General features: G+C 63.2%; 2 protein-coding genes across 7 annotated transcripts; one reads left to right on the forward strand and one right to left on the reverse strand.

The window, feature by feature from the left end:
- The first annotated feature begins 874 nt into the window (after positions 1-874).
- Positions 875-3,897, forward strand: ISYNA1 (inositol-3-phosphate synthase 1). The gene is made up of 10 exons (XM_082835882.1): positions 875-1,003; positions 1,154-1,315; positions 1,686-1,818; positions 1,911-2,104; positions 2,301-2,450; positions 2,533-2,748; positions 2,860-3,024; positions 3,134-3,247; positions 3,321-3,538; positions 3,664-3,897. The coding sequence occupies exons 1-10, from the start codon at positions 884-886 to the stop codon at positions 3,863-3,865; spliced, it is 1,674 nt and encodes a 557-aa protein (XP_082692008.1). The 5' UTR covers positions 875-883; the 3' UTR covers positions 3,866-3,897.
- Positions 3,898-4,206: 309 nt separating this feature from the next.
- Positions 4,207-20,451, reverse strand: SSBP4 (single stranded DNA binding protein 4). 6 transcript variants are annotated; one of them, XM_082837450.1, is made up of 17 exons: positions 20,145-20,451; positions 12,031-12,103; positions 11,600-11,661; positions 11,429-11,513; positions 7,900-7,989; positions 7,121-7,180; positions 6,966-7,035; positions 6,739-6,806; positions 6,587-6,654; positions 6,213-6,258; positions 6,080-6,115; positions 5,925-5,979; positions 5,771-5,841; positions 5,614-5,692; positions 5,196-5,224; positions 4,942-5,049; positions 4,207-4,571 (listed from the first exon to the last, which is right to left on the reverse strand). In XM_082837450.1, the coding sequence occupies exons 1-17, from the start codon at positions 20,201-20,203 to the stop codon at positions 4,542-4,544; spliced, it is 1,089 nt and encodes a 362-aa protein (XP_082693576.1). In that variant the 5' UTR covers positions 20,204-20,451; the 3' UTR covers positions 4,207-4,541. The 6 variants fall into 6 exon arrangements, with proteins under 6 accessions (XP_082693576.1, XP_082693573.1, XP_082693572.1 ...); XM_082837448.1 differs by having other exon boundaries at positions 4,521-4,571; positions 4,826-5,049; XM_082837447.1 differs by having other exon boundaries at positions 5,614-5,841.
- Between the last annotated feature and the right edge of the window lie 4,734 nt (positions 20,452-25,185).

The raw sequence follows: 25,185 nt of genomic DNA on the forward strand, positions 1-25,185 counted from the left end.
GGGGCTCAGTGCTTTGCAGGCCTAGCTCCTCCCAGCTGGCCACCTCTGCCCTGCCCATCCGCTTCCCTCCCTTCCCCACAGAACAGTCTCTCCCCCTGCCCCCACTCCAGCCCGGCCCTATCAAGCCCTCCTGCTATAGGTGAGGACACCGAGAACTCGAGGACTCGCAGCCACCCCCGCTCCATGCGAGCCCTGTGGGGGTGGAGTGCCTGGTGGGTGCTGCTGCTCAGGAAGTGGGAGGAGGAGGCAGCCTGGGCTGGAGGAGCGTCTCGCGTTGAAATTCGAATCCTGACTTAGTCTTCTGCCTCAGTGTCCCGTGCCTCAGTTTCTCCAGAGACGCGCCCCCTGGTCCCCCTCACGCAAAGAATGAGCTTCCTAGCCTAGCCCCACCTCCTGCCTTGTGGTTGGGGCCTGGCGCTCACTTACAGCCTTAAAGTCCTCTTTTGTAAAATGGGAATAAGCGGCCGCGGGCCCTAAGTTAATCACGCGCGCCGAGCTAGGGCCGGGGCGGCGGGAGATGGGGGTGGGGGGTGGCTGCGGCCCACGTGATTGCCGGGCCGGGGACCAGATAGCCGCGGAAGCTCCGGGCAAAAGGGCCTCGAACCCAAGCCCCACAGCCGGTGCGCGCCCTCCCCCTCGCGAGCGCCCCTCCTCCCCTGCGCGGGCGGAGCGAGGGGCGGGGCGGGGGTGGGGCCGCGGCTCTTTTCTCTGGAGTTCGCGCGTCCGGAGCCCTAGCTGTCCCCTGCTGTGCCAGCCGACTCCGCGCCGGTGAGTGCCGCCCCAGGAGGGGTGCAGGCTCCCCGGGGACCGAAGTCGGCTTGGCCCGGCCGGTTCTCGGGTCCCCTCTGACCTCCTGGCAACCCCGTGCCCCCAGCTCGTCGCGATGGAGGCCGCAAGTGAGTTCGTGGTCGAGAGCCCCGACGTGGTCTACAGCCCCGAGGCCATCGAGGCGCAGTATGAGTACCGGACGACGTGCGTCAGCCGCGAGGGCGGCGTCCTCAAGGTAAGCGAGGGACCGACCGGGCGGGCCATGGGACTGGGGGAACCAGGGAGCCGGGAGGGAGCGGGAACTGCCCAACTTCTGCGACTCCCGCCGTGCAGTGAGGCGGGAGGGGCCTGCGGCCCCGCGGCTCACCGAGCTGCCCGCCCTCAGGTGCACCCCACGTCCACGCGCTTCACCTTCCGGACCGCCCGGCAGGTGCCCCGGCTCGGGGTCATGCTCGTCGGCTGGGGCGGGAACAACGGCTCCACGCTGACCGCTGCCGTGCTGGCCAACCGACTGCGCCTGTCCTGGCCCACGCGCACCGGCCGCAAGGTGGGGGGTCGGGCGAGGCTCGGTCGGAGAGAAAGCTTCGCAGGAATCCATGCGGAGGGGGAGGGGCTCGACGGAGGAGTGGGCCCGCAGTGGGCAGGGTTTCTGGCTGTGGGCTGACTCCGGGGAGGGGCTTCCGCGGGTGGGCGGGGGGAACTCCTCAGGGGTCTTGCGGGGGCGGAGCCTAAGGTGTGGGAGGGCTTCGGGGTGGGACCTCAGGAGCGGAGCGGCTTCCGCCCCGGCTTGGAGCGCCATGGGGAGGTGCCCCAAAGTAGGGCGGGGCTTGAGGGTGCCGATAGGGGTCCTGGCCAGCTCGTGGCCCACGCCACGCCCACCCTTCACTCAGCCCCCTCTGCCCACCCCCCCAACCCAGGAGGCCAACTACTACGGCTCGCTGACGCAGGCGGGCACTGTTAGCCTGGGTCTGGACGCCGAGGGCCAGGAGGTGTTCGTGCCCTTCAGCTCGCTGCTGCCCATGGTGGCACCCGACGACATCGTGTTCGACGGTGGGCGGGGCCCTGGGTCGGGGGTGGTGTGGGAGGCGAGGCCTAGAGGGGCCCAGGATTGGGGCCGGGCCGAGCTTGAGGGTCCCCCCCAGGCTGGGACATATCGTCGCTGAACCTGGCGGAGGCGATGCGGCGCGCGCAGGTACTGGATTGGGGGCTGCAGGAGCAACTGTGGCCGCACATGGAGGCCCTGCGCCCGCGGCCCTCCGTCTACATCCCCGAGTTCATCGCAGCTAACCAGAGCGCGCGCGCCGACAACGTAATCCCGGGCACGCGCGCGCAGCAGGTGCAGCCCCACCCCGCGTCCATTACCCCTGCCACTTGTCCTCCCTCCCCACCACCTGTTACCCCTCTTTTGTCCCCATGCTTCCATCCCGAGGGTCCAGGTCCCACTTTGCACTTGGGGAACTGAGTGGCCCAGGCCTCCAGAGGTCGGGGGAGCCTGTACAACCTCCTGCCCCTCCATCCCCCCCCTCCCCCAGCTGGAGCAGATCCGTAGGGACATCCGCGACTTCCGGTCCAGCGCCGGGCTGGACAAAGTCATCGTGCTGTGGACAGCGAACACGGAGCGCTTCTGCGAAGTGGTCCCGGGCCTCAATGACACCGCTGAGAACCTGCTGCGCACCATCCAGGTGGGCGCGCCCAAGGGGTGGGGTAGGCTCGGGGCCAGCCCCCAAGGACTTCTCTGTGCTGACTGCTCGCTTCTGCCCGCAGCTGGGCCTGGAAGTGTCGCCCTCCACCCTCTTTGCCGTGGCCAGCATCTTGGAGGGCTGCGCCTTCCTCAATGGGTCCCCACAGAACACGCTGGTGCCTGGTGCCCTCGAGCTTGCATGGCAGCGCCGTGTCTTTGTGGGTGGAGACGACTTCAAGTCGGGGCAGACCAAGGTCAAGTCCGTGCTCGTGGACTTCCTTATTGGCTCTGGCCTCAAGGTGTGTGGGCCTGGGGGGCTGCTCAGCTCAGTATGGGGGGGCGTGGACCCCGAGGGGTGGGCTTGTGTGCTGCGGGGCCTGCAGCTGCCACGGGTCTCCTTGCCCCCGCAGACCATGTCCATCGTGAGCTACAACCACCTGGGCAACAACGACGGGCAGAACCTGTCGGCGCCGCCACAGTTCCGCTCCAAGGAGGTGTCGAAGAGCAGCGTGGTAGACGACATGGTGCACAGCAACCCAGTGCTCTACTCGCCGGGCGAAGAGCCCGACCACTGCGTGCGTGGGGCGCAGACACGGCAAGGGGCGGGGGTGTGGTGGGGTGGGATGGGGCGGTGCTCCCCACAGAGAAGGGCAGGGACCCGTGTGACCTCGTGCCGCCCCCCAGGTGGTCATCAAGTACGTGCCATACGTGGGTGACAGCAAGCGTGCCCTGGATGAGTACACATCGGAGCTGATGCTGGGCGGTACCAACACGCTGGTGCTGCACAACACGTGCGAGGTGTGGGGCAAGAGGGGGCAGGAGTGGGGCTGCCCACCAGCCCGGCCCACCTCCTGACCCGCTGGCCCCACAGGACTCACTCCTGGCCGCGCCCATCATGCTGGACCTGGCCCTGCTGACTGAACTGTGCCAGCGTGTGAGCTTCTGCACCGACATCGACCCGGAGCCGCAGAGCTTCCACCCGGTGCTGTCGCTGCTTGGCTTCCTGTTCAAGGCACCGCTTGCACCACCGGGCAGCCCAGTGGTCAACGCGCTCTTCCGCCAGCGCAGCTGCATCGAGAATATCCTCAGGTGTGCCCCGACCTTGGGGATCCCCACCTATGGCCCAGATGTCCACTGGCGGGGCTGTGCACAGAGCCTAGGGACTGCAGGGCAGTCTTGGGATCTGGCCCCGCTGAGCCGTGACCATCTCTCAGGGCCTGCGTGGGGCTCCCGCCGCAGAACCACATGCTTCTGGAGCACAAGATGGAGCGCCCTGGCCTCAAGCAAGTTGGGCATGTGGCCACCGCCTGCCCCGTGCCTTGCAAGAAAGGATCAGCGCCAACTGCCCCCAATGGCTGTACTGGTGACGCCTATGGGCACTCACAGGCTGAGGCACCCCGGATGCCCACCACCTAAGGCCATGGCCATACAGCTCCCCTGTAGCTCCTGCCCCCATTGCTCCTCAGCAGGCGACCCTTCCAGGCTCCCTTCAGACAGACAATAAAGCCAGTGCCACTATGAGCGACACCTGTGGATTCTTGGTGCCTGCGACCTAACCCTAACGGCCCCCAATACCAGCCACATCTCCCTTTTCCACCAGCTGGACTTCTACCTACCCTTCCAAACTCTGCTGTCCCAACTCTCAGGGGCTTTCCAGAACCCCCGGGGGGGAGGGGGGCTCTGCCTAACCACAACCCTTGAAGGTTAGGCTAAGCAGGCTGTGGCTATAAGCCAAAGCAAAGAAACCCGAGAACAGATGCCAAAAACCAAAATCGAGTTATGTTTATTGTTGGGGCCCACCCCTGCGCTCCAGGGGAAAGGAAATCCCCCAAGGAGCCCCCTGGACAAAACAAATGGCGGGAAGGGCCCATACAGGAAAGAACGTCTCTGAGGTCCTTGCGTTTTTTTATAAAATGAATGAGTCCTTCGCGCGGGGCCTCCCAGCCATCCAAGCCTTGACCGGGAGTCCAGTTGCCCGCGGTGTGACCTCAGACCCTCACCCTGCAGACCACCCGAGCCCCTGGACCTTGGCCCCGGGCAGGGGCGCTGGGCAGAAGCCGAGGTCGGCAGTGGGCAAGGGGCTGCGGCCCCATCACACGCTCATGGTCATCCCGGGGGAGTACTGCGGAAAGACGAGGGGGTGGCGCGCGGGGGCCGGCTCAGTTCCGGCCTAGGCTGGGACCCGCCCCCGGGGGGAAGGGGGAACAGGGCGGGGTGGACGTGGGATGGAAAGGGACCAGGTGTTGATGCGTGGGGAGGCCGCCCTGGGCCGCGGGTCCCAGGGTTGGGGTGGGATGTGGGCGGGGCGGGGCGATAGGGCGGGCCTGGGGAGGGGAAGGCGGGAGGAAGGGAAGGATGCCGCGGCCGCCCCCCCACCTGGCCCGCCGCGGTCACGGTCTTGCTCTGGCCCCCCGGCCGCCCCGCCGGGGTCTGCCCGCCAGGCCCCTCCGGCCCGACGCCGCCGCGGGGGGGGAGTCGACGCAGTCGCTTACGCTTTCGCTCGGGAACGGGTGCAGGAAGGTCCCGGCGGCCGCCATCTCGCCGTCGTCCCGCGGGGTGCCCGGGGTGTTGCTCAGGCCGGCCACGGCGCCGGGGGAGCTCTGGGGGCGGCCGCGGTCAGAGCGGAACACCCCGCCCCGCGGGCCAGGCCCCGACCGCCGCGCGGCCCAACCAGGACTAGGCCTCTCCACGCGGGCCGACCCCGCAGCCCCGCCCCCCGCCCCCCGCAGGAGCGCGGCCCCCTCACCTTCGGCAACCCGTCCAGATCGCCCGAGCCTGTGGACCGACAGACGGCGGTGACACGGCTCAGACGCGCCAAGCCGGCTCCACCGACCCCTTCCCGAACTTCCCCGGCGGCCGCGCCCCCTCCCTCGGCCCAGCCCACTGGGGCACCGCCGGGGGTCCCGGGCCGAGGGCCCAGATCTGGGGTGGTGGGTCAGTGCCGGCGGCCGGGCGTCCCCCCGGTTTAGTTACTGGACCCTCCCCGCAGCGCTGCCAGCCCCAGTCACTGAGCCCAGAGAAGCTCGGGGCGCGCCCCCAACGCCGGCTAAGCACAGAGGCGGAGGGGCTGAAGGGGGCCGCCAGGGGGCGCACGAGGCTCGCGAAGCAGCTGGGTGGGGGCGTGTGTGTGGGTGTCTGTGTGTCCCGGGACTCCGCCCACTCACCCAGGGATCCGTTTACATGGTGAGGCTCCATCGCACTCATGGCGGCCATGGGGGCCTCCGGACCAGGGCCAAGCGGGAACTGCAGGCAGAGGAGCAGCTTGGGCCTCGGGCCACCACCTCTCCGCCCCCACCCCGACCCCCGCAAGCCCCAGCTCACATTAGCCCTGCCGGCGCCTGGCCCGATGGGGTTCATGATGGTGTACATGTTCTCACTGGAGTTGGTGGAGTCTGAGGCAGCACGTGAGGGGGTGGGGTGTGAGAGGGCCTCACCCAAACACACCCCTCCCTATGCCCCGCCCAGGCTGTAGTACCTCCAGGGCTGGGCATGATGGGTGTTCCAGGGGGCCCACCTCCTCCTGGGGGTCCCTGCACACAGAGGGAGACACAGAAGGTGAGAAAAGCCCTCCAACTGCCACCCCACAACCGCTGCCCCCAGGTCGGGTGTCCCAGCTTCGGCATCACTCACCGTGTAGCTGCCAGGGGAGGAAGAGGAGTAGGGGATCTGGGGAGATGGGCAGCTGTGAGCAGTCCGCCCACTCTACCAACTCGCACACTCCTAATCCCCCCCCCACACACACCAACGCCATCCCGACACTCACCGAGTTGCCACTGGGGCTGGCCCATGGGCCACGCACTCCGGGTCCCCTAGAACAGACAGTGGTGGACCCTGGGTCTAAGCCAGGCGGTACACAGCCCCCAGCACACGCTCCCTGACACCCCCAGCCTGCCCCACGTGCCCTCAGAGCAGCAGATGTTGGCCGAGAAGTAACCAAGCACAGATGCCAGGCCGGCCGTCAAATCCCAACCCCATCCATCACTCACTGGTCTTTGAGCCTGAGTTTCCCCACCCAGCAGTGGCGTAAACAGTATCGGGACTGTTGTGCGGCTTCGGGGTCTGCCCCAGCATACCCAGCCCATGAAGCTGGGTGGTGACCCGCATGGGCACACTCTCGGGGGTTCCTGAGGGCCTTACATGTTCATGGTGGGCAAACCCGGGCCAGCAAGAGAGTTGGGTGGGGGCCGCATGCCACTTCCGTAGCTCTGTGAAGGTAAAGGGGCCGTGAGAGGGCAAGCCGAGAGAGGGCAGCCCCTGAAGCTGCCCTGTCGCCTGGGCCCAGCCCTTACCTGGGGCCCAACGCTGGTCATGCCCCGTGGAGGCGTCACCCTCTGCATCGGGCCCATGCTCGAATGACCTGGGGGCAGAAGGAAGAGGGCTCAGGCCGCGGCCGTTCCCCGGTGTGGACAGGCGCTGTGCTGGGGGTTGGGGGTATTCCTGCACGGTGGGCGGCGGGGAACTGGCTCTGGGATCCTGACGGGAGGCGGGGGACAGCAGCGGGAGCTTCCCTACTCACCCTGAGCACGTGGGGAAGGGTCCATGGCGCCAGGGAGGAGGGGCTGGGAACCGGGTAGGCCCACGGGAGGCTGCGGAGGGGGAGTGGCAGCACTGAGTGTGGGTGCCCCCACCCCGGCCCAATTCCTGACCCCCCTCCCCTCATCCCTCTCTCACCTGACTCGGCATCCGCAGGGTGGGCCGAGGGCCCCCTGGGAACCGCGGTGACATGAAGGGCTGGAAGAGGTGGGCCGGGGATCAGCACCTCCCCCCACCTACTCAGCCCCCAAAGCTACCCGCTTCCGGCCGCACCCGGGCCCCCAGCCTGGATACTCCCCCTCCTCCAAGACCAGCCGGCAGACCTCAGCCAGCCGCGCCGGGGCCGTGAGAGCGCAGTGGGACGGGCCCAAGAGCCAGGGGGAGGGGTGTGCGTGCTCGAGGGGGCGGGGCACCACAGGTCCTTACCGGAACCTGAGGCCCCATCATGGGGGCGTTGGGGTTGTCGGGGGGAGGCTGGGAGCCGGGGGGGGGCCCTAGGAGGACAGAACCAGGTGGGTTGGGAGGAGCGAGGTCACCCGAAGTTCCACGGTTTCCTGTGGCTCTGCTGAGCCTGGCCAGGGAGGGGAGGGGACACCGTGGAGGCAGGAGTGGGCCAACTAGCCCCATCTGCGGGACGTGGCGGGGGTGGGGTGGCCCCAAAGTGGGAGGTCATGGGCAGGTCCCGTGGTTCAGCGAGCCAAGCTGTGCGGCCCCAGGCGCCCCGACACACACAGGCGCAGGCCTAGTGCAGAGACCCCGCCCCCTCCCGCAGCGGGGCCCAGGCCAGATGGCCCCTCCCTCACCAGCACTATCGAGGCCCGCAGGGGCATACCCACCCCATCATTGCCCCTGCCTGTCACCCTCCCACACAAGCCCACCCAGGGTCAGGAGACAGGGAGCCCCAGCCCCGGCTATACCTGGAAGAAGCCGGGTGCCATGGGGCCTGATGCCATTGCATCATTGGGAGCCATGCTCCCCATCACCGGGCTGGGGGCCGCTGCAGCGCTCTGCAGGGGTGGGGGAGATGGCAAGAGCCAAGTCAGGTCACTTCCTGTCCAAGTGTTTCCTTCTCTCCTCAAGCAGCTAGCCCCACGGAACAAGGAACCCAAGCCATCCAACTACTCAGGCACGGGAGGATTTGCGGGGGGGGGGGGGGGGGGGGGCAGTGGAGGGGGGAGGGGAGGGGGAGGGGGAGGGGGGAGGGGGGAGGCGGCTCTAGGTGAGGGAAGAGCTGCGGCCCCTGTCCCCACCCTGGCTTAGCAACCAGATGTGCTGGGTGGCCCTCGGCAAGGGCTCTGCCTCCTTGCTGAACCCGTGACCCTGGAGGTGATCAGGGCCCAGCCTGGCTGAGCCCACAGCCCAGGTGATCAGGGACCTCAGCCCCCTATGTCCCCACCCTGAGGATTCCGGGGGTCTGAAAATGCCATCCACCCAGGACTCCAGTGCGTGCCGCATCCTTCTAGCACAGGCTTGTTCTTTTGGTCTGAATCTAACTTCAGATGGGTGGGGGCACAGTCCCCCACTCCCAGCCCAAGCCAACCAGCCCTGATTCCTCCTGCCTGGCAATGCAGCTTAGCTGGGCCCCCAAGACACCTCAAATCAACAGACAAAAAAATCAATAGACAGCTTCAAGATGAACCTCCCTCCCAGAGGGCTCCTCCTTGGAGCTACTGTACAGACCACTGCCCCTCCTCCTCCTCCAGGAAGGAGGGGAAGGAAGAGCAGAACTCTGCAGTGGGGTCTCCAGGCCCCCAACCTCTCTTCAGATGGAGGAGGGGAGAAGACCGGGTGCCTGAGAGGGGAGTTCCCATGTCTGCCAAGGGTGGAGATGCTGGTGGCAGGCCCAGAGTTGGCAGGGGGACAGGCTGACAGGCCACTTCCTCTGGTCGGTTCCAAGTCCCAGGCTTGTCTGCCTTTGGGGCCCACAGAGCAGGGGGAAAGGGGGAGATAGAGGCCTAGTCTTTAGGGCAGAGGAGACACATCAAAAGGATAGGGAAGGGGGAAGACACTGCAGGCATTGAGTAGAGAGCACTTCTCTTAAGGCCCCTTGACTCTTGTGGCTGCATCATCTTCCCCCCTCCGCCTCCAGGCCCCAAAAGGAAGAGGCTGATCTGTCTGGGTCACTGCTGTCCCTGCAGCTGGCACAAGCCAGCACACAGGGGCACTCAGGAATTTGTGGAACTGCAGCCACTTGGGTTCCGAAGAGTTAAGCACTTAGCCCATGGTCACACAGTGCATCCTGCCCTACAGAAGTGGGGAAAGGGGCCCCTCGTCTGGGTCGGAGCAGGGCCCCTGGAGTCACACCCTTCCCTTTGTGGACTGACACCTGCCCCCTTCTTGCTCCTTCTCAAGGTCAGCCTCTAATGGATTTCTACCCAGGCCCAAGTTGGGAGGGTACCAGTGCGAGCACTCGCAGGGCCCAGCACAAATCTTTGAAAACCCAAGTGACCCCGGGGGTGGAGGGGGACGAAGCTCTCAGCCCCTCTCCAAAATGCTGGGTCACCCCTGCCCTCCACCTCACCCTCTCCCACAAACACAACACGATGGCTTAGAGCAGCTACTCTCGCTGGCGCCGGCCTCAGTGGCTGGAGGGAAACAGCTCTGAGCCCTGGGTCTGTCCACCCCTCCCCAACCCTTACGGAGGGCAGGAGCGCAGCCCCCCTTTTGAGCCGCAGCAGGCGCCAGAGCATTTCCTGGTTGGGGAGGGTGGTGGTGCGGGTGGCTGCCGCTCCAGACCGTGAGGTGTGGGGGCGGGGAGAAGATGGGGCTCCCCAACTCTAGGCCTTGAAGGGTTAATCCAGGGTTGGGGGGTGGGGGGTAGGGCCCACCCTCCCGGTCGGGTGACCTGAGCTGGACCCCCCAAGTCAATCAACCACCCCCAGAGGCGCCAGCCTGGCCTGCGTTGCCATAACAACAGGCTGGGCGCGCTCGCGTTTCCTGGAGACGCCGAGGTTGGCCCCCAGCCGGGAGGCTCTGACTGAGCCCCCTCAGGGGGCGGAGGGCGGGAGGAGGGAGCCCCGACTGCGAGGGAGAGGCGGCAGGACGCCCCTTCACCCCACCCCCAGTAAGTGCGGAGGTGGGGCAGAACGTGTAGCTGGCTTCAGTCTGCTGACACAGGGACCCTGTCACCCCAGGGACGGGGCGCCACCCCCCTCCCTTGACGCGCCCTGCTGCCATGGTAACCAGCAGCGCGCCCCAGGAAGCGCGCTCATTCCGCTGGGAGACCGCGCTCTCCCCTCCCCGGAGGCGCCAGGCTCGGGGCGGGGACGAAGGCAGGCGCGGAGAGGGAAGGGCTGCGCAGCCCGGGAGGGGAAACAGAGCTCAAGGGGCCCAGGAGAGGCAAAGGGAGGAGCTGGGGACTACATTGGGGAGAGAGAGCTGGGCCCACGCGGAGTCACGCACGCACACAGCTACACACACTTCTGTTACCCCAGTTCTGGCGGGACCACAACATGAATAGTGGGACCTGATGGGGGTGAACAGCAGCGACCTCGGCTCCCATAAATGCGCATACAGCGTGCATGGGGCGTCTTCAGGGATATGGTGAACCCCAGCCTTCTCGGGCTGCACCCTGGCCCTGCAGAGGCCTGCACGCCTCCACAGGGGGGCCTCTCTGTTGGCGAGGCCGTGCGTGGTGTGGGACCCAGACTAACCGCAGAGGGTGGGGAACAGCCAGGCCCTGAGGGGCACAGCAGAGCAGAGGGCGCAGCAGAGCACAGGGCTCAGGATGTGAAGGCGCCCACTGCAGGAAGAGTGGTTGCAAGGGAGGGGGGAGGGCAGGGGGAACCTCTCTCAGGGGCCAGGTGGCCAATCCCCACGGGCCAGGGTGAAGAAGTTAAAGGCAGGGGGCTGCCATCTCCCCATGACAACAAGGTGCCGCCCGCCCCCTCACGTTACCCACCCACCTCTCGGGACAGGCCTCTGACTCCCACTCAACTTGTATGAAACTGAGGCCAAAGACGTGAAGTCAGCAGCCCCAGTCGCAGAGCAAGGTTGGGAGATCTGCCAAGTGCTCGGCCTCTCCTGCTCCAGGGTGCACAGGCAGTTAGCCGTCCCCCAGCACCCCTGCCTGGGCCCCCACCCCAGAAGGCTTGGAAAGGCTGGGGTGGGAGGGGACAAGCAGTGGTGGCCACCCGTCCGGCCCTGCATACACGGAGCTAGGGAGGCAGGAGCTGTGGTACTGTCTACCTGGTTCCACATAGGGTTCACGTGATGGGGAGCAAAGGAGGAGCTGGCCTTGGGAGGGTGTGGGGCTCATGGGGACCGTCAGGAGTTGGGTGCAGTGGGGGGCAGAGGGACCCCACAGAAGCCATGATCTCAGGTCAAACCCCACAGCCTGGCCCACTAGCCCACCTGAGCCAGCTTCCGGCCATGCAGCCCCCCAAGGCCACAGGACCCTGCCCACACCCGTGAGCCCTGGTCCCAGCCCCTGGGGCGGGGACTCACGTAGTCCTGGAAGGCCTTGGCTTCACTCGAGTGCTCGCACGCCTCTCTGCGGTCGGGCGCTGCACAGTACAAGTCCCAGAACACGCTGTGGGCGGCAGGGGGGGACGATGGTTTCCCCACGCGCCCCCCCCAGCCCCCCCCATGTCCCACCCACACCAGCCTTGCGCGCACCACCACCAGGAATGCAGGAAGCCCGGGGGCTCCCCCAGCGTAATGTTCTTCTCCCATCGGATCTGCAGGGGAGAGGGAAGGAAGGTGAGGGCTAACGGCCTGGCCCTGTCTGACCCCTTCCCCTCCCAAGAGGCAGCCCCAACCCAAGCCCGGGGCCCAGGAAACACCGGGTCAGGAAACCAGCAGATCAGAGCAAGGGAGCCAGGAGGGGGACAGCTTGGTGAGGACAGGAACAGAGGAGCGGGAGGCAGATCCTCAGATGGATGGGCAGATACCAGGATGCCAGCCCTGCCGCTCCGCAGCCCTCAGTTCCCAGGGCACAACCCAACCCCACCATGGAGACCTGATAAAAATGGGTTAGGGAGGACCCCAGGATGTGGGTGCCAAGGAAGGGGCTGGCTGTGGGGCCCTGCCTGGCCAGGCCAGCTTACCTCGGACAGAAAGGTCTGGGCTGACTTCTGGGCACCAACGTGCAGCAGGTACTCATACACGTACAGCGCCAACCTGCAGGCGGGAGGGGTGGGGGCCGGCTCAGGCTCTCAGGAGGTCCAGGCAGACCCAAAGCTCTGCCCCGAGGGTCCCTGGGAGGGGTTTTAAGGTGCGGCACCTGCCCTCTGGTGGGAAGGTGGAGAGGGGCAGGGGCCCACAGTGAGCCCCTCATTGTACCTACCACCTACTGCCAGCCTCACTCACTTCCCTCTGCTGGTCTCCCCCTCGCCCCACCTCCCCCACCCCTGAGAAGAGATGGCCTCCTCACCAGTTGCTCAGCCTGGCCAACTCCTACACATCCATCAACACACAGCCTGCAGGCCCCTCCGCTAGGCAGCACTCCTAGCAGTCCCCAGCCCCCCACCTCCAGGCCAAATTCTCAGTTCAACACCCCCCTGATGGACCAAGTCCTGGCCCCATCCTGCCAATGCTGAGACCTTATAGCAGCCTTGGCCCCAGGGAGTTCCTCTCCTTGGAGAAATGGCTCCTGGGCTTCACTCTAGTTTGTGCTCTGGGTGGGGTCTCCCGGCAGGCACCCCGGGCCATGTGGCCAGGGCCCAGGGCCTAACTCACTCCCAGCCTCACCTGCCAAGGAAGAAAAGGGGCTCTCTGACCTGAGGTCTTCCTCCTCCAGGTTTCCCTAGACCCCATCCTTTCCCTCAGGATCAGTTCCCATCCGCCAGTGGTGGCTATGACACATCCACACCAGTCCCCCAAGGGGGAGTCTGGGGAAACGGGAGGTAGGGCCAGCAGTGCCACTCAGCTGCCACGGCACCGCCCTGTCCAAATGCCCACAGTGCCCAGTACCCCTGCACACACCAATCGGCCACTGCCCACCCCAAGAGCACAGGCCACGCTCCAACCAGCAACACCATCCATTGGCCTCCACCACACCCCAATCTGTCTTCCACACCCGCCAGCAGAGGGACAATTCCCCACCCGCTAGGGCCACCCATTCCCCAGCCCCCACTCTACCAGTACCGGCCCCTCCGGGCACCTCCAGGGTCTTCCTACTACCCAGCCAGGCCCCAGGTGGACCGAGGGGAGTCTGGATCTAAGACCGGGGTCTCCCCAGGGGCCAGCCTGAGGCTGCTCGGTGAAAGCTGTAGGCCCTTCCAGACGCCTCCCGCTCAGCTGGCCTCCCTCCCCTGGCTGACGGCCCCATCCTGAAATAACCTTGCTTTGGCTCATGCTCCTGCTTTCTCTCACCCTTCCCAGCCAGGCTGCTCAATCCTCACAGCCCAGCCCCCTCTGCAGAGCACCCCCGCCCCCAGTTCCAGCTCAGACCTCACCAAGGCAGTTCTAGCCCTTCTGTCCCAGGCCCCACCCCACGCCTTCTGCCCTTGCCCTGGACCCTCTTTTCCTTCCTTCATCCATCCATCCGTCCTTTCAGTCATTCATTCAACAAACATTCACCTCCTTGAGCAGTGAACACAACAGACCCCTGTCTCCCTGGAGGCTACCTGCTCACGGGGAGAGACGGAGGAGCAAAAATACAAAGGAGGAGGTAAGTCATCTGGTGGGGTGGAAGGTAGTGTGTGCTACAGAAGTACGAGGGGGGACATTAGGGAGTCTGGGTGGGCAGCTGAACCAGGGCAAGGTATGTCCACAGCTCACATTACACCACGCGAGCTGTGACAGCCACCGGAGGGACAGAAACAGGTCACAGAGGGGTAGGATTTGTGGGGCTCACATAGTTCTGAGCATGGGTCTCCCCCAAGACTGGCCAAGGTTCCTGCCTCATCATCACACCCCTCTCAGCAGCGCCTCCAGCCCGGGCGCCCCCAGGTTCCAACATCGCACCCTGGCAGCATCCACCCTTCTCCAGCCCAGTGGTCTTCCTCACCCCCCAGCCTCCAGGCTCACCTGTCCAACTCACTCCTGGGACCCCCCCTCCCTTTCTAGAGGTTTCCTGAGCCTTCACGAGTGGACTGCATCTACCAGGCCTGAGTCCATCAGTGAAGAAATGAACATGAAAAGTCAACCGGGCCGGAGGAGACCTGAGCAGCCCCAGCCTGCTCACCAACCGACCCTCCAGGCAAATAGAGAGGTTTGAAGAGATCCAGCTGGCCCCCTGCCACCTTGGGGAACGAACGGTGCAGGGAATGAGGTACCCAGAGACAGGGAGCAAGACAGAGTGGGGGGATCCAAGTAGGCTGCCCAGAAGAGAAGTGCAGCAGGGCAGGGGAGCACATGGGGGGCTGCAGTCTGGCCCCACCCCCACCAAGAGCAGAAGCCTCTCCTCAGGGTTCAGGGAGCCTCCTGAAGAACATGTTGGCTCCCACTAAGGCCACCAAGGGCTCTATGCTGCCAGCCCATCGGGTCCCTCTCCATCACCTCTCACCCTCCACTGGCCAGGGGTGGCATCGGACCCAGGATGCAGGTCCCGGAGCCCACCACTGCCCGCTCTCCTCCCTCCTCCGGCCCTGCCCCAGCTCTCCTCCCTTCTCCCTGGGTGGCCTCCCCTCCTGCTTTGATGTTGATGACTGACGTGGTGCAGCTGCCCACAGGGTTCCTCCAGCCTGGCCTCCCCTGTGAACTCAGGGTCTGCCGTCCACTTGACATCTTAAAGGCCCAGCCCCACCCCAGCTTCTTCCTCTCCTTCCCCTCCTGTTCCCTGACCCGGGTGGTCCTGACTCACATAGGTGTGGCGCAAGTGTGAAGATCCACCTAGCTGTCCCCCAGAGATCACTACATTTATTGAATTTAGGGGAAAAACTTAAGGAAAAAGCACTCTCGCTCCTGATTCTGAGCCTTCTCCCTGCCTTCCTCAGCACACACTTGGTCCAGGCCACCACTATCACTTACCTGGATCTCAACAGGGCCCCTCTAGGGGCTGCTTCCTCCCCTCCCCACCAGCACTCCTCACTCAGACCCTTCAGTGCCTCCCACACACGTTGGCCACTCTCTACCTCTCCACCCCAGGGCCTTTGCACAGGCCATTTCCCTGCCTGAGACACTTCTGCTAGAGACCCTCATGGCTCCAAAGTCACGGGGCAGAGGCTTCCCTATCACTTCTAACGGCAGCCCTGCTCCATTCTCCACCTGCCCCCCATCATATTTATCTCCATTTGACACAAGGCCTTCTGCTTACTGCCTGCAGCCCCCACTGGATGTAGCTTTGGGAGGGCGGGGACCTCGTCTCACTCCTGAGCTTACACAGCGCTGGGCATCCTGGGCCCCCAGCCACCCCAATGAATGAACCAACCAACCCTGAGCCCCCTCGCTCCCGGGATGTCCAGTAGGCACTTATGAATTTCAGCACTTACTTACTATTCTGATGTTAAGAATTTGGGGTTTTATCCCAAGAGCAAAGAGAAGCCAGAGAAGGTTTTCAGTTTTGCTTGATTTCTCTTATATGCTGGTACTTTAATTTTTATCAAGTCTCAGAGAACTGTGAGCAGCTTTCTTTGTTTGTTTTCAGTGATAACTTTTGAAGCCTGGACATCTGGTCAGGTTGCTTCGGGACCTCCAGGGCCCGCCACTCAGGGAGGGCTTATGGCTTGCAGGTCGCTGTCTAGGCCCTGAGATGGGTTGTGGGAAAGGGCCTGGGCTCTGGATCCAAATCCTGGCCCCACCCCAGCCCTGGTCAGCAAATGACCTGCAGAATGAAGAGCCCACCCATCAGAGGGGCTCCCGACGCAAGAGGGCAGGAGATGGGAGGGAGTGTGGGGTGCACCGGGGGCCCTCCCTCCAGAAGAAACGGTGACCTGGAGGATACAGGGTGCCCGGACCTGGAGTGCTCATGGGGAGAAGCTGCAGCTGCACAGGGAAGTGGTGACAGAATGGGGTACTGGAGCCTCCCGGACTAAAACGCAGCAGTACTACCTTCATCATCAAGAATTACCATAATAACCAAGAATTAAGGTAAGAGGTGCTCCCTGCCAGGCTCCCCCTCCCCTTTAAAGCCCCTGGAGGCACATACTGCTGGGGGCTGGGAGAAGCCCTCTCTACTCAAGGCCTTGTGTCACCCCCTCACCCCCATCTAATCCATCACCAGGTCCCACCGATGCCCCTAAGGGACTCTCCAGCCTACACATTTCCTCCCTCCCCTCTGCTACCCTCATGGCCAGGCCTTCAGCTCTTAAGAGCCAGGGTGGTGGCCACCCTCCTCACTGGCCTCCTGGCAGCCTCCACATTTGCCCCTTACAGCCTTTCTCCTACCCAGCAGTCCAAGTAACCGCCCCCACTAACAAATTCCATCCCAGCATTTGTCCCCCAGATACTGCCTCAAGACCTTCCCAGAAAGCTCCCCTGTGTCCACGGGCTCTGCTCAGCCTCCAGGACTCAGTTCGGGGGCTCCTTTCTCAAGAACCTCTTACCCATGCACCCCCCTCCAACAAGGATGCCCACGGGCATGGGCACCTGGAAGCCCAGCTAGGGATGGGACAGACACATGGTGAGTCCCTTGCCTTTTGGGATAATGAACAAACTACCTGAGGTGATGTGCCCATATCAGAACTAACCCTGGGGACTTCCCTGGTGGTCCAGTGATAGAGAATACGCCTTCCAATGCAGGGGACGCGGGTTCCGTCCTTGGTCAGGGAACTAAGATCCCACATGCTGCTGGGCAACTAGGCATGTGTGCCACAACTACTGAGCTCACGCGCCTCAACGAGAGCCCGCGTGCTGCAACCTACAGAGCCCACACGCCCTGGAGCCCACGCGCCACAATTACAGAGAGAAAACCCGCTGCCACAACTAAAGAGAAGCCCGCGTGCCGCAACAAAATAATCTGCATGCCTCAACGAAGATCCCGTGTGCCACAACTAAGACCCGACGCAGTCAAAAATAAATAAGTACTAAATAAATCTTAAAAAAAAACAAAAACAAAACTAATCCTGGGAGAAAAACACAAGACACCCAGTGACACTGACAGTGACCATCACTTACGGAACTATTCTAAACCCACGTGGCAGCACTTAAAGTGTTCAAGGATGTACACACACGATGCAAACATTTAGATCTCTCCCCTCAACTTAGGACAGCACAGCCTCTGGGGCTGGAAGGGGGAACGGATGCAAAGGGGACACAGGGGCCTTCAACTGTCCCTGTCACCTTCATCTTATTTAAAGAGACCTGAAACCAGTGACCGAATGCAAGCGCTAGTTAGTTCTGGGTAGGAAGTGATCTCGGGGTTTCCCTGTAGGTTGGAGTGTTCATCACTCACACAAGGAGAGGCTGTGTCTTCCTGCAGGCAGCCCACTCAGACCCCAGCCTCCCTCTTGCCCACCCTGCCATCCCTTCCTTGTATTCCCTGGACCCAGCAGTCACCACGGTTTGCTGTGAGCCCCCAAGAGCAGGGACCCACCATCTGTGCACCAAGCAGGCACTAAGTCCATTTCTGGGACAGGCTAGCCCAGACCTAGTGCTGAGATGGGGAGCCAGAGGGGGCTCAGGACAGGGGCCCAAGAAGGGAAAAGAGGAAGGGCAGGAGGAGTCAGGAGGGTGAGATCAGGGAGGAAAAAACAGTCCTGGAGAGTCGAGCAGTGGAACCCCCTTCACCCCATTTCACGGAGGAGGAAACCAAGGCCCAGAGACAGGAAGTGGCATGATTGGTGAATGCCTGTGAGGGGTGCTCTATCTGCAGCCTCTCCCCCAGTCCTCGTGAGAATCCTGCAAGGCCGGCTGTCCGTGTTTCAGAGGGGAAACTGAGGCTCAGAGCAACCAGTCTGCCTCTCTAGTGTATCAGCCCCAAGCATCTGAGAGCTCTCCTGTGCCCCAGAACCTGAGTCTTCAGCAGGGTCCTTCCTCTCCAGGGCCTGGCATCCCCGTCAGTGAAGTGGATGCCACCATCTGGTGTTTTCCAAACTTTCTTTAGCGGCAGAACCTCGTCTCCAAGCCAACACTGCTACAGGACCCTCTCGACAAGAAATGGATGAGTGCAGGATGGCTCTGGCCAAGAGGTCAGATAACCCCCTCTTCTACCCCTAGCCAAGAGCCGAGGCCCGGTTCAAAGAGTCAAAATCTCCCCTGGACTGTCCAGTGGGATTGAAGCGCACTCCAAACACCATGACCCCAGCTCAAACCTATTCCCTCCCTTCGCTTATCTCCACAGCCACCCCCTAAGCTGCCACCATTAGCTCTCTCCCAGATAACTGTGCCTGCCTCCCCCAGGTCTCCTGGCCCTCTACCCTCACGCGACCCCCAGTAAGCCCCACTCCACAAAGGAGCTGGAGTGCACTTTGGAACACAAGCCTCTCTGGCCCACACAGCACATCCCCACCCTGGGCACCAGCCCCAGCTCTTTGGCCTGGCCTTGCCCTAGGGCCTTTGCACTTGCTGTGCCCTCAGCCATCGGCTCTTCCTCCAGGTCTCTGCACACCTGACTCACCTCCTCACAGTTCACTACCGCCCACTTTCCCATTTTGCTTTTCTCAGAGCATAGCTCCAGATCCTTCCATCGGCTTGCTGAGTAACTCACTTGCCTCCTAGCTAGGATGTGGGCTTCTTCAGGGCCAGGGCCTGGCTTCCCAACCACTACACCCCAAGACCCAGCCCAGCACATGTCTGAACAAGTGAACGATTCCCACTGGGGGAGTGGTAGCCCCCAGAGCCCAGAAGCCAGGGTACAAGGATGGCTGGAGATGTGCCAAGATCCCCAGGAGTGGGGTGGCTACACCCCCCTGCTTCCAACCTGGGCAGGAGCCAGGTGCCAGTTTCAAAAAGTCTTCCTGCTTAATGGTGCTTGGAAATGGACCCCAACCTCATAACTGTGCAGACAAGAGAGGTCTGGAAGGGCAATCATCTGTCTAGCATCTCCTGGCCAGAAGAATCTCTTCTCCAAAATGACCCCGAGGCTGGGTAGAGAATGGACACTCATCCTTGGGTTGGGGGGAGAGGTGGTGCCCCAGTGTCAGTCCAGGAAGAAAAGACAGGAGACAGCCCATATTCAGGGCTCCTTTTCACTGCCCAGACATTCAAGTCCTCACTCCCGCTCTGGCCCTCAAAGAGAGTCATCATGGGACCTCTCCCCAATAACTCAGCCTCCTAACTGCTCCAGCAGCTGGTTTCCCGCCCTAGGTGGCTTGACTTCTAGGATCCTGCAAATCAGCCATTGGCCATCAGACATCAGAAGCCTTCTCTTTTCCCTGGCATTTTAACAATATCGCAAACTGTTGGGTGCCCTTGCTGTGAGACAGTCACACGTCCTAGCACCTTTCAAACACTCCCCAAACCTAAGAGACAGCACTGTTATTATGTCTGCATTTCTCAGGATAGGAAAATAAGCCTAAGAGGGAGTGCTCCCTCACCCAAAGCCACAGGGCAGGTAAGTGGCAGGGCCAGGAGACAAGCACAACAGCTCAGCTTCCTCCCCACCCCAAGAAGCTCTGAGCGCCCTCCGCCCCTCACTGCAGAGTCTGGGAGTTAGGAACCTGCCCCTCTACCAGCCTAAGACCATCTGCTACCCACGGCCCAGCGCCATGCCCAGAACAAGTGGGGGCCCCAGGACTGTGATCCTGCGGCTTCCCCAAGGGCCCCACCCAGCTGCCCCAGGCCCGGCTGGACAGGTGGCCTTTCAGGGGTGGGGCCGGCGCCCCTCAAGCCCTTCTCGCGTCTCTCAAGCTTTCGGTAAGCAGCGGGGGAGGGGGGAGGCGCCCAGAGCGGCCAGTCTCGCCTGTCCGGGAAACTTCCCCAGAGGATGGGGGAAGCGGCACGAATGGCGACTCCGCGCGCACACGCGTTCGCAACCTCCCACACCCAAGGCTTAACCGTCGGGAAGGTCTCGCGACCCTCTAGTCCCGCTCGAATCTCGCGCGCCCCCGCAATCTCACCCCCCTCGGGTCTCCGGGGTCCCTTCTACTCTCACGACCTCTCGAATCTCGCGCGTCCCCTCAAATCTCGCGACCCCTTAAGCCCCTCACGCCCCTTGGGTCTAGCGAGCTCCCCAGTAGCTTGCGACCCTCCAGCCCCTCCGGTCTCGCGCGCCCCTTAAATCTCGCTCCTGCCCCGCACCCACGTGCCCCACGCGGTGCCCGCCGGCGTTAGAGCCACGGAAGCGGCGCGGCCACCGAGCCCCGCCCCCGTCTTCCACGGTCCCGGACCACCGACTCACTTCTCTCGTGCCTGGCTGTCGGAGGGCACGGCCGAGCCCTTGCCCCCCTTGGCGTACATGCTGCTCCGTGCCGCCGCCGCCGCCGCCGGGGCCCCACACCTGTCAGGCGGCGCCGCGGGCCGCGCTCCCGGTCGCCATAGCTACCCCGCGCCCCGGGCCTCACCGCCCCGAGCCCCGCGCGGGCATCGCGGGCATCGTCCGCGCGGGGGAGCTCCAGACGGCTGAGACGGCGGCGGCGGCAGCTCCAGCTTTGGCTCCGGCCGCGGGTTTTATTTTCTTCCTCTCTTCCCTCAGCGCGGGCTGTTCCGGGAAGCGCGCGCCCCCTCCTCCCGCCGCGCGCGCCCCCGCCCGCCGCCTCCCCGTCGCCCGCGGGCGCCGCTCTTAAAGGGGCGATGGCGTGAGCGCGGGTGGGTCCCGCCGCCGGGACCGTGGGCCGGGCGCGCACGCGCAGTGCCCGCCGCGGGGGGAGGGGGCGCGGGGATACACATACTCGGTGCGACTGGGGACAGCCACCCGGGGACACACAGCGGGACACAGCTGATCACGGCTACACACACACTTTCCAGATACACCCAAATTGTACACCCAAGAACACAGCCACACACTTAGTTGCGGCTACATTCTCCGACACAGGACTGCACACGTAAGTCTCTATAGCTACTGGAACAACTACTGATAGCCCCGTAAAGCTACAGGCAGTTATACTGGGTGTATCGTCCCGCAGAGCTACCCACGCCCAGCACGGGTGGGAACCGCCACACACACAGTCTGCCCAGGGATACACTGTCACACACGTAGGTATACACAGCTCAAATAGTGGCTGTTACAGAACGTTGAAACACACTCGACGTTCACACACGCACACAGCCGCACAGAGACAAGCATCGGCACCGCTATGCCATAGCTTCCAACAGCTGTGGAAAGAGCCCACGCAGCTACTTGCTGTCACCCTGGGGCACACCGTCGCAGCCTCCCGAGGGCTCCACACAGGGACCTGGGGTCTCACCGAACCACAGATGGCTCAGTCACACGCAACACACAGTCACACAACACAGATACATGCAGCACAAAGACACCACACAGACAAGAAGCTCCTGGGGTACCCAGGCCACACCCTGGGAGCTACCCTGCACTGCCCCACAGTCACACTTCCGTGTCAATTGTAGGTGCTGCGTGACTTGACTGACTGGGTCATTCCCGCTGGCTCCGCCTCTCAGCCTGTGCTGCCAGCTGTAAATATTCCAACTTTAATAGCACCTTTGCAGGAGTCAGGGGTGCAGGCAGTGGGCACCCCATTCTCCCTCCTAGGGCCCTTCTTCTCCCCCCAGGAGGTGTGCAGAGGTGGAGGCCGACACCGAGGCAAGGACACCCGCAGGGCAGGGGTGTCGGGTGGGCGCGGAGGCCTGTGTGCCAAGGTACCTGTGGGCAGTGTGCGCCGGACGTGCGTGGGCTAGGTGGCGGGAGGCGGTCCAGTTGTGACTCTAGGTCTAGATGCTTCTGTGAACGTTTGCCATAGGTTTTTTTGTTTTTCTTTCTTTTTACGACCACAAGTGTGTGTGTAAACACGCGGTTCCTGTGTGAGTGCACGTGTGCGTCGTTGTGCGTGGGGGGGGTGGCAGGCACCCAGTCGCTGTCTGGGCAACTATCCCTGGCTCTGCGACAGTGGTTATGTGTCCGCGGCGGCCGTGCGGGGCCGAGTGACGCTGCGTCAGGTTTTGTGCACTAGTGTGTGTGCGTCCCCGAATGGGTGGATTGCTGGCACCCTGGGACGTGTGTGGTGTGGCTGTGCGCTCACATTTCCTGTGTCGTGTGTTATGTGATGATCGGAGCGCCCCTCCCGCTGCCGGCAGACCCCCCATTATGCCTCCAACGGCCTCCTCCCCACCCAGGTCTTCTGCCGGGCGGGAAGTCTTGAACCGCTGCTGTTCCAGACAGGCGAAGAGGAAGGGAAGGGCCAGGCCGGCCCCAGCCCCGCCTCCATCCCGAGGGGCCACGGCCGGGGGGGAGGGGGGGGACACGCCAACCCTTCCCACTTCCTGTCCAGCAGGTCGTCCCCTCCCCCAACTTCCTCTCCCGCGGACCTCCCGGGCCCCGGGCCGGCGCGGAGGAGGGGCCCGCGCTGAGCACTAATGGGGGCGCGGCAGGCCAGCTTCAGTCGGACGTCGAGATGGGGACTGCCCAATGACCCGGGGGCTACCGGTGAACGTGGGCGTCAAGGACACCCTCATCGTAATACCCGTTCCCATCACCGCTCTCCAACAACTACTCCCGGCCAGGCACAGAGAGGGTGTGACTCACCCAAGCCACACAGTGTATTGGTGACAGCTGTGATTCCCACGGACGCTCCCACCACCACCCAGGCGCCCCCATTTATCTCCTAATGCTCTGTTGCTCCCCAGAATTCTGTGTGCCCTGGGCGGGTCCATGGCCCTCTCTGAGCTCCGGTTCCTTGAGTCGATGTGAGTCTTCATCCTCCCGACAAATATTTATTGAGTGCCTTCTGTGTGCCGGGCTCTGTGGACCCAGTCGGGACACGTTGCTACTGCTTGTGGAGCAGAGGGTCTGATGGGAAAGGCGGACAGTCAAAAGCTGGCGAACAGTAGGATAATTTCAGGGAGTTCCACGTGATGGGCAGAGGGAGGGGACCCCGGTGAAGAGGACGGGGCGACCGCAGGGGCGGAAGGCGGAGGGAGGGAGGCTGGGAGGCGGAGGCGCCCGTGGCGGGGCTAGCTGCGGAGGGGGAAGCGCGGCCGGCGGGAGAGACTAGCGCGGTTCTCATGGCAACAGGCACGGATCTCCAAAACACTGCCTCGGCGCCGGCGGAAAAGTCGGAGAAGAGCAAGCTCTAGCCCCCATGCGGCGTCCGGGGAGCTGAGCCGCGTGCACAACCAACCAGAACGCACGCCTTGCAAAAACATATATATATATATTTAATAAGGGGAGGGGGTGGATCCGAAAGATCTGGAAGAAGAATGTTCAGATTGTAGTAACGGCAAGTGCAATGGTCCTGAGGTGGGCACACGGTTAAAGTGTTGGAAGCAGAGCGAGGAGGGCGGGGGGAAAGGAAGAAACGGGTCGGGCCATTCCTGGTGGGGACGGGTTGGGCTTTGTTTTAAAAGGAATAGGGAGCCACAGGAAGGTGTGTAGCCGCGAGGGGCGGGATCTACGTCAGGATTTTAAGAAGCTCCTTGGGGCTGCCAGGTAGATCGGGATGGCGTGGAGGAGGCAGGGAGGTTGACCCGGTAAGAGGCCCTGGAGGACCTGACAGGCCCGGGAATTGATTTAGGAGCCGGTGTGGGGGCGGGGGACGGTAAGCAAGGAGCGCTAAGGGTTAAGGCTGGGCCCCAGACCTGCGGCTCCTTTGCCGGCTCCCGGTCGCCCCCGTGTGGCTGCCGGGGACTGCAGCCCTGAGCTGGGTCTCTGACTCTTGGGACCACCGACGCCCCCAAACCCCAGCTCCTTAACGTCGGGGTCGGTGCCTGGGAGAGTCCGAAGTCGGCTCTGCTTGTAGGGTAGGGGGATTGCCTGCAGGAGGAGCCACCCCTCCCCTCACTCCCTTCCAACCCTTCCATTCTTCAGACCCACCTCTCGGCCTTTGCACTGGCCGTTCCTGCCTCCTGGAGCGCTCTTTTCTCTGGCTCTTGGCCTGGCCTGTTCTGGCCTCCTTCGACTTTTGGCCGCATTATTCCTTCTTCTCCCCCACTCGCCCTTCTCTTTCTCCTCCTCTCCCTCTTTTCCCTTCTCCTCCCTCCTCCTCCCCTTCTTCTCCTCCTCCTCCATCTCTCCCTCCCCCAACTCCTTGCCTTCCGTGGCCATCTCCTCCAGATTACTGGTTCTGCACTAGCCTTGGTTGGACTTGTCACTGTTGTGATAAAATAATGCCTAAGTCATCTGTTGGCAGCCTCCGCCTCCCTCTGGATCTGCTCTCCCTGCAGACACAGCGGTAGGGGTCCATGAATATGTTGCTTGAGTCGTTGGGAAGGCTAGTTTGGTTTTTCCCGATGATGGTTTTTCCTCTCCACAGGAGGTGGAAGCAGCCCCGTTAATGGGGAGGGGGGGACGGGGGAAGGGAGGGATTCGGGGAGGGGCCAGATTCCAGGCTGGAGACCCCTGCAGCCCCTCCTCAGCCGTGCGTGGGAGGCGGCCACAGCTGGGAGCAGGGTCTGCGCCGTGAGACGTTTCCTTTCAGAAGCTGTAATTATGGGTAATTTTCTAACTGCAACAGAAAAATTAAAACCCAAACAACACCGGGAGGGAAGAAGCCACAGCAGCTGGTGAGCACCGGCGCAGGCTGGGCTGCGGGTTCCAGCCTAGACCTGGTGGGAGGAGCGAGTAGTGGGGGAGGAGGTTGTGAAGGGACACAGGGCGGAGGGTCGTTAAGACAGGCTGGACTCTTTGGACAGCCAGCAAACCCTCGTAGTCTCGGGTTTGCGAAATGGGGGTTATACCCCAAGGCCGATCACCTGGAGGCAGAACTCCCCGCTTGGAAGATCTGGACCTGGGTTTGAACCCTGGGGCTGTGTGGCCTTGAACCTCAGCCCCCAGGCTCTCAGGGTCTTGAGGAACTCAGGCGAGAGAAGGGACACAGGAGGACTGAGTGGAGGAGCCTCAGTCGAACCCACAGCTCACTCCCCCGTTCATCCTCCGTGAAGCTCAGCCTGAGCCAGTACACTGCCAGGCTTCCAGCACCTTCCATGGCTCCACAGCTCACAAATCAAGACTCCGCCCCTCCGCCCTGCACTTTCCAGAGTCAAACTGATCCGTTGGAATTGGTACGCCCAGCTCTGATCATCCCTTAAAATCCTCCCAGCAGCCTCCTGAGAGAGGCAGCACTTTTTTCTCCCCATGTTACAGAATGGGGAAACTGAGGCCCAGAGAAGCATGAAGGGAGATACATGGGCGACCCAGAGGCAGCACCCCACTCACCGGAGTGCCCCCAGCTCCCTGTCTGGGTCTGGGATACTCTGGGAGATTGGAGGCATTTTGTGGAAACCTCAAGAGCAGGGAAGGGAGAAATGGGGGAGGGAGAAACCTATCGCAG

This window comes from Leucopleurus acutus (assembly GCF_964270905.1).
Source record: "Leucopleurus acutus genome assembly, chromosome: 3".
Lineage (NCBI taxonomy): Eukaryota > Metazoa > Chordata > Mammalia > Artiodactyla > Delphinidae > Leucopleurus > Leucopleurus acutus.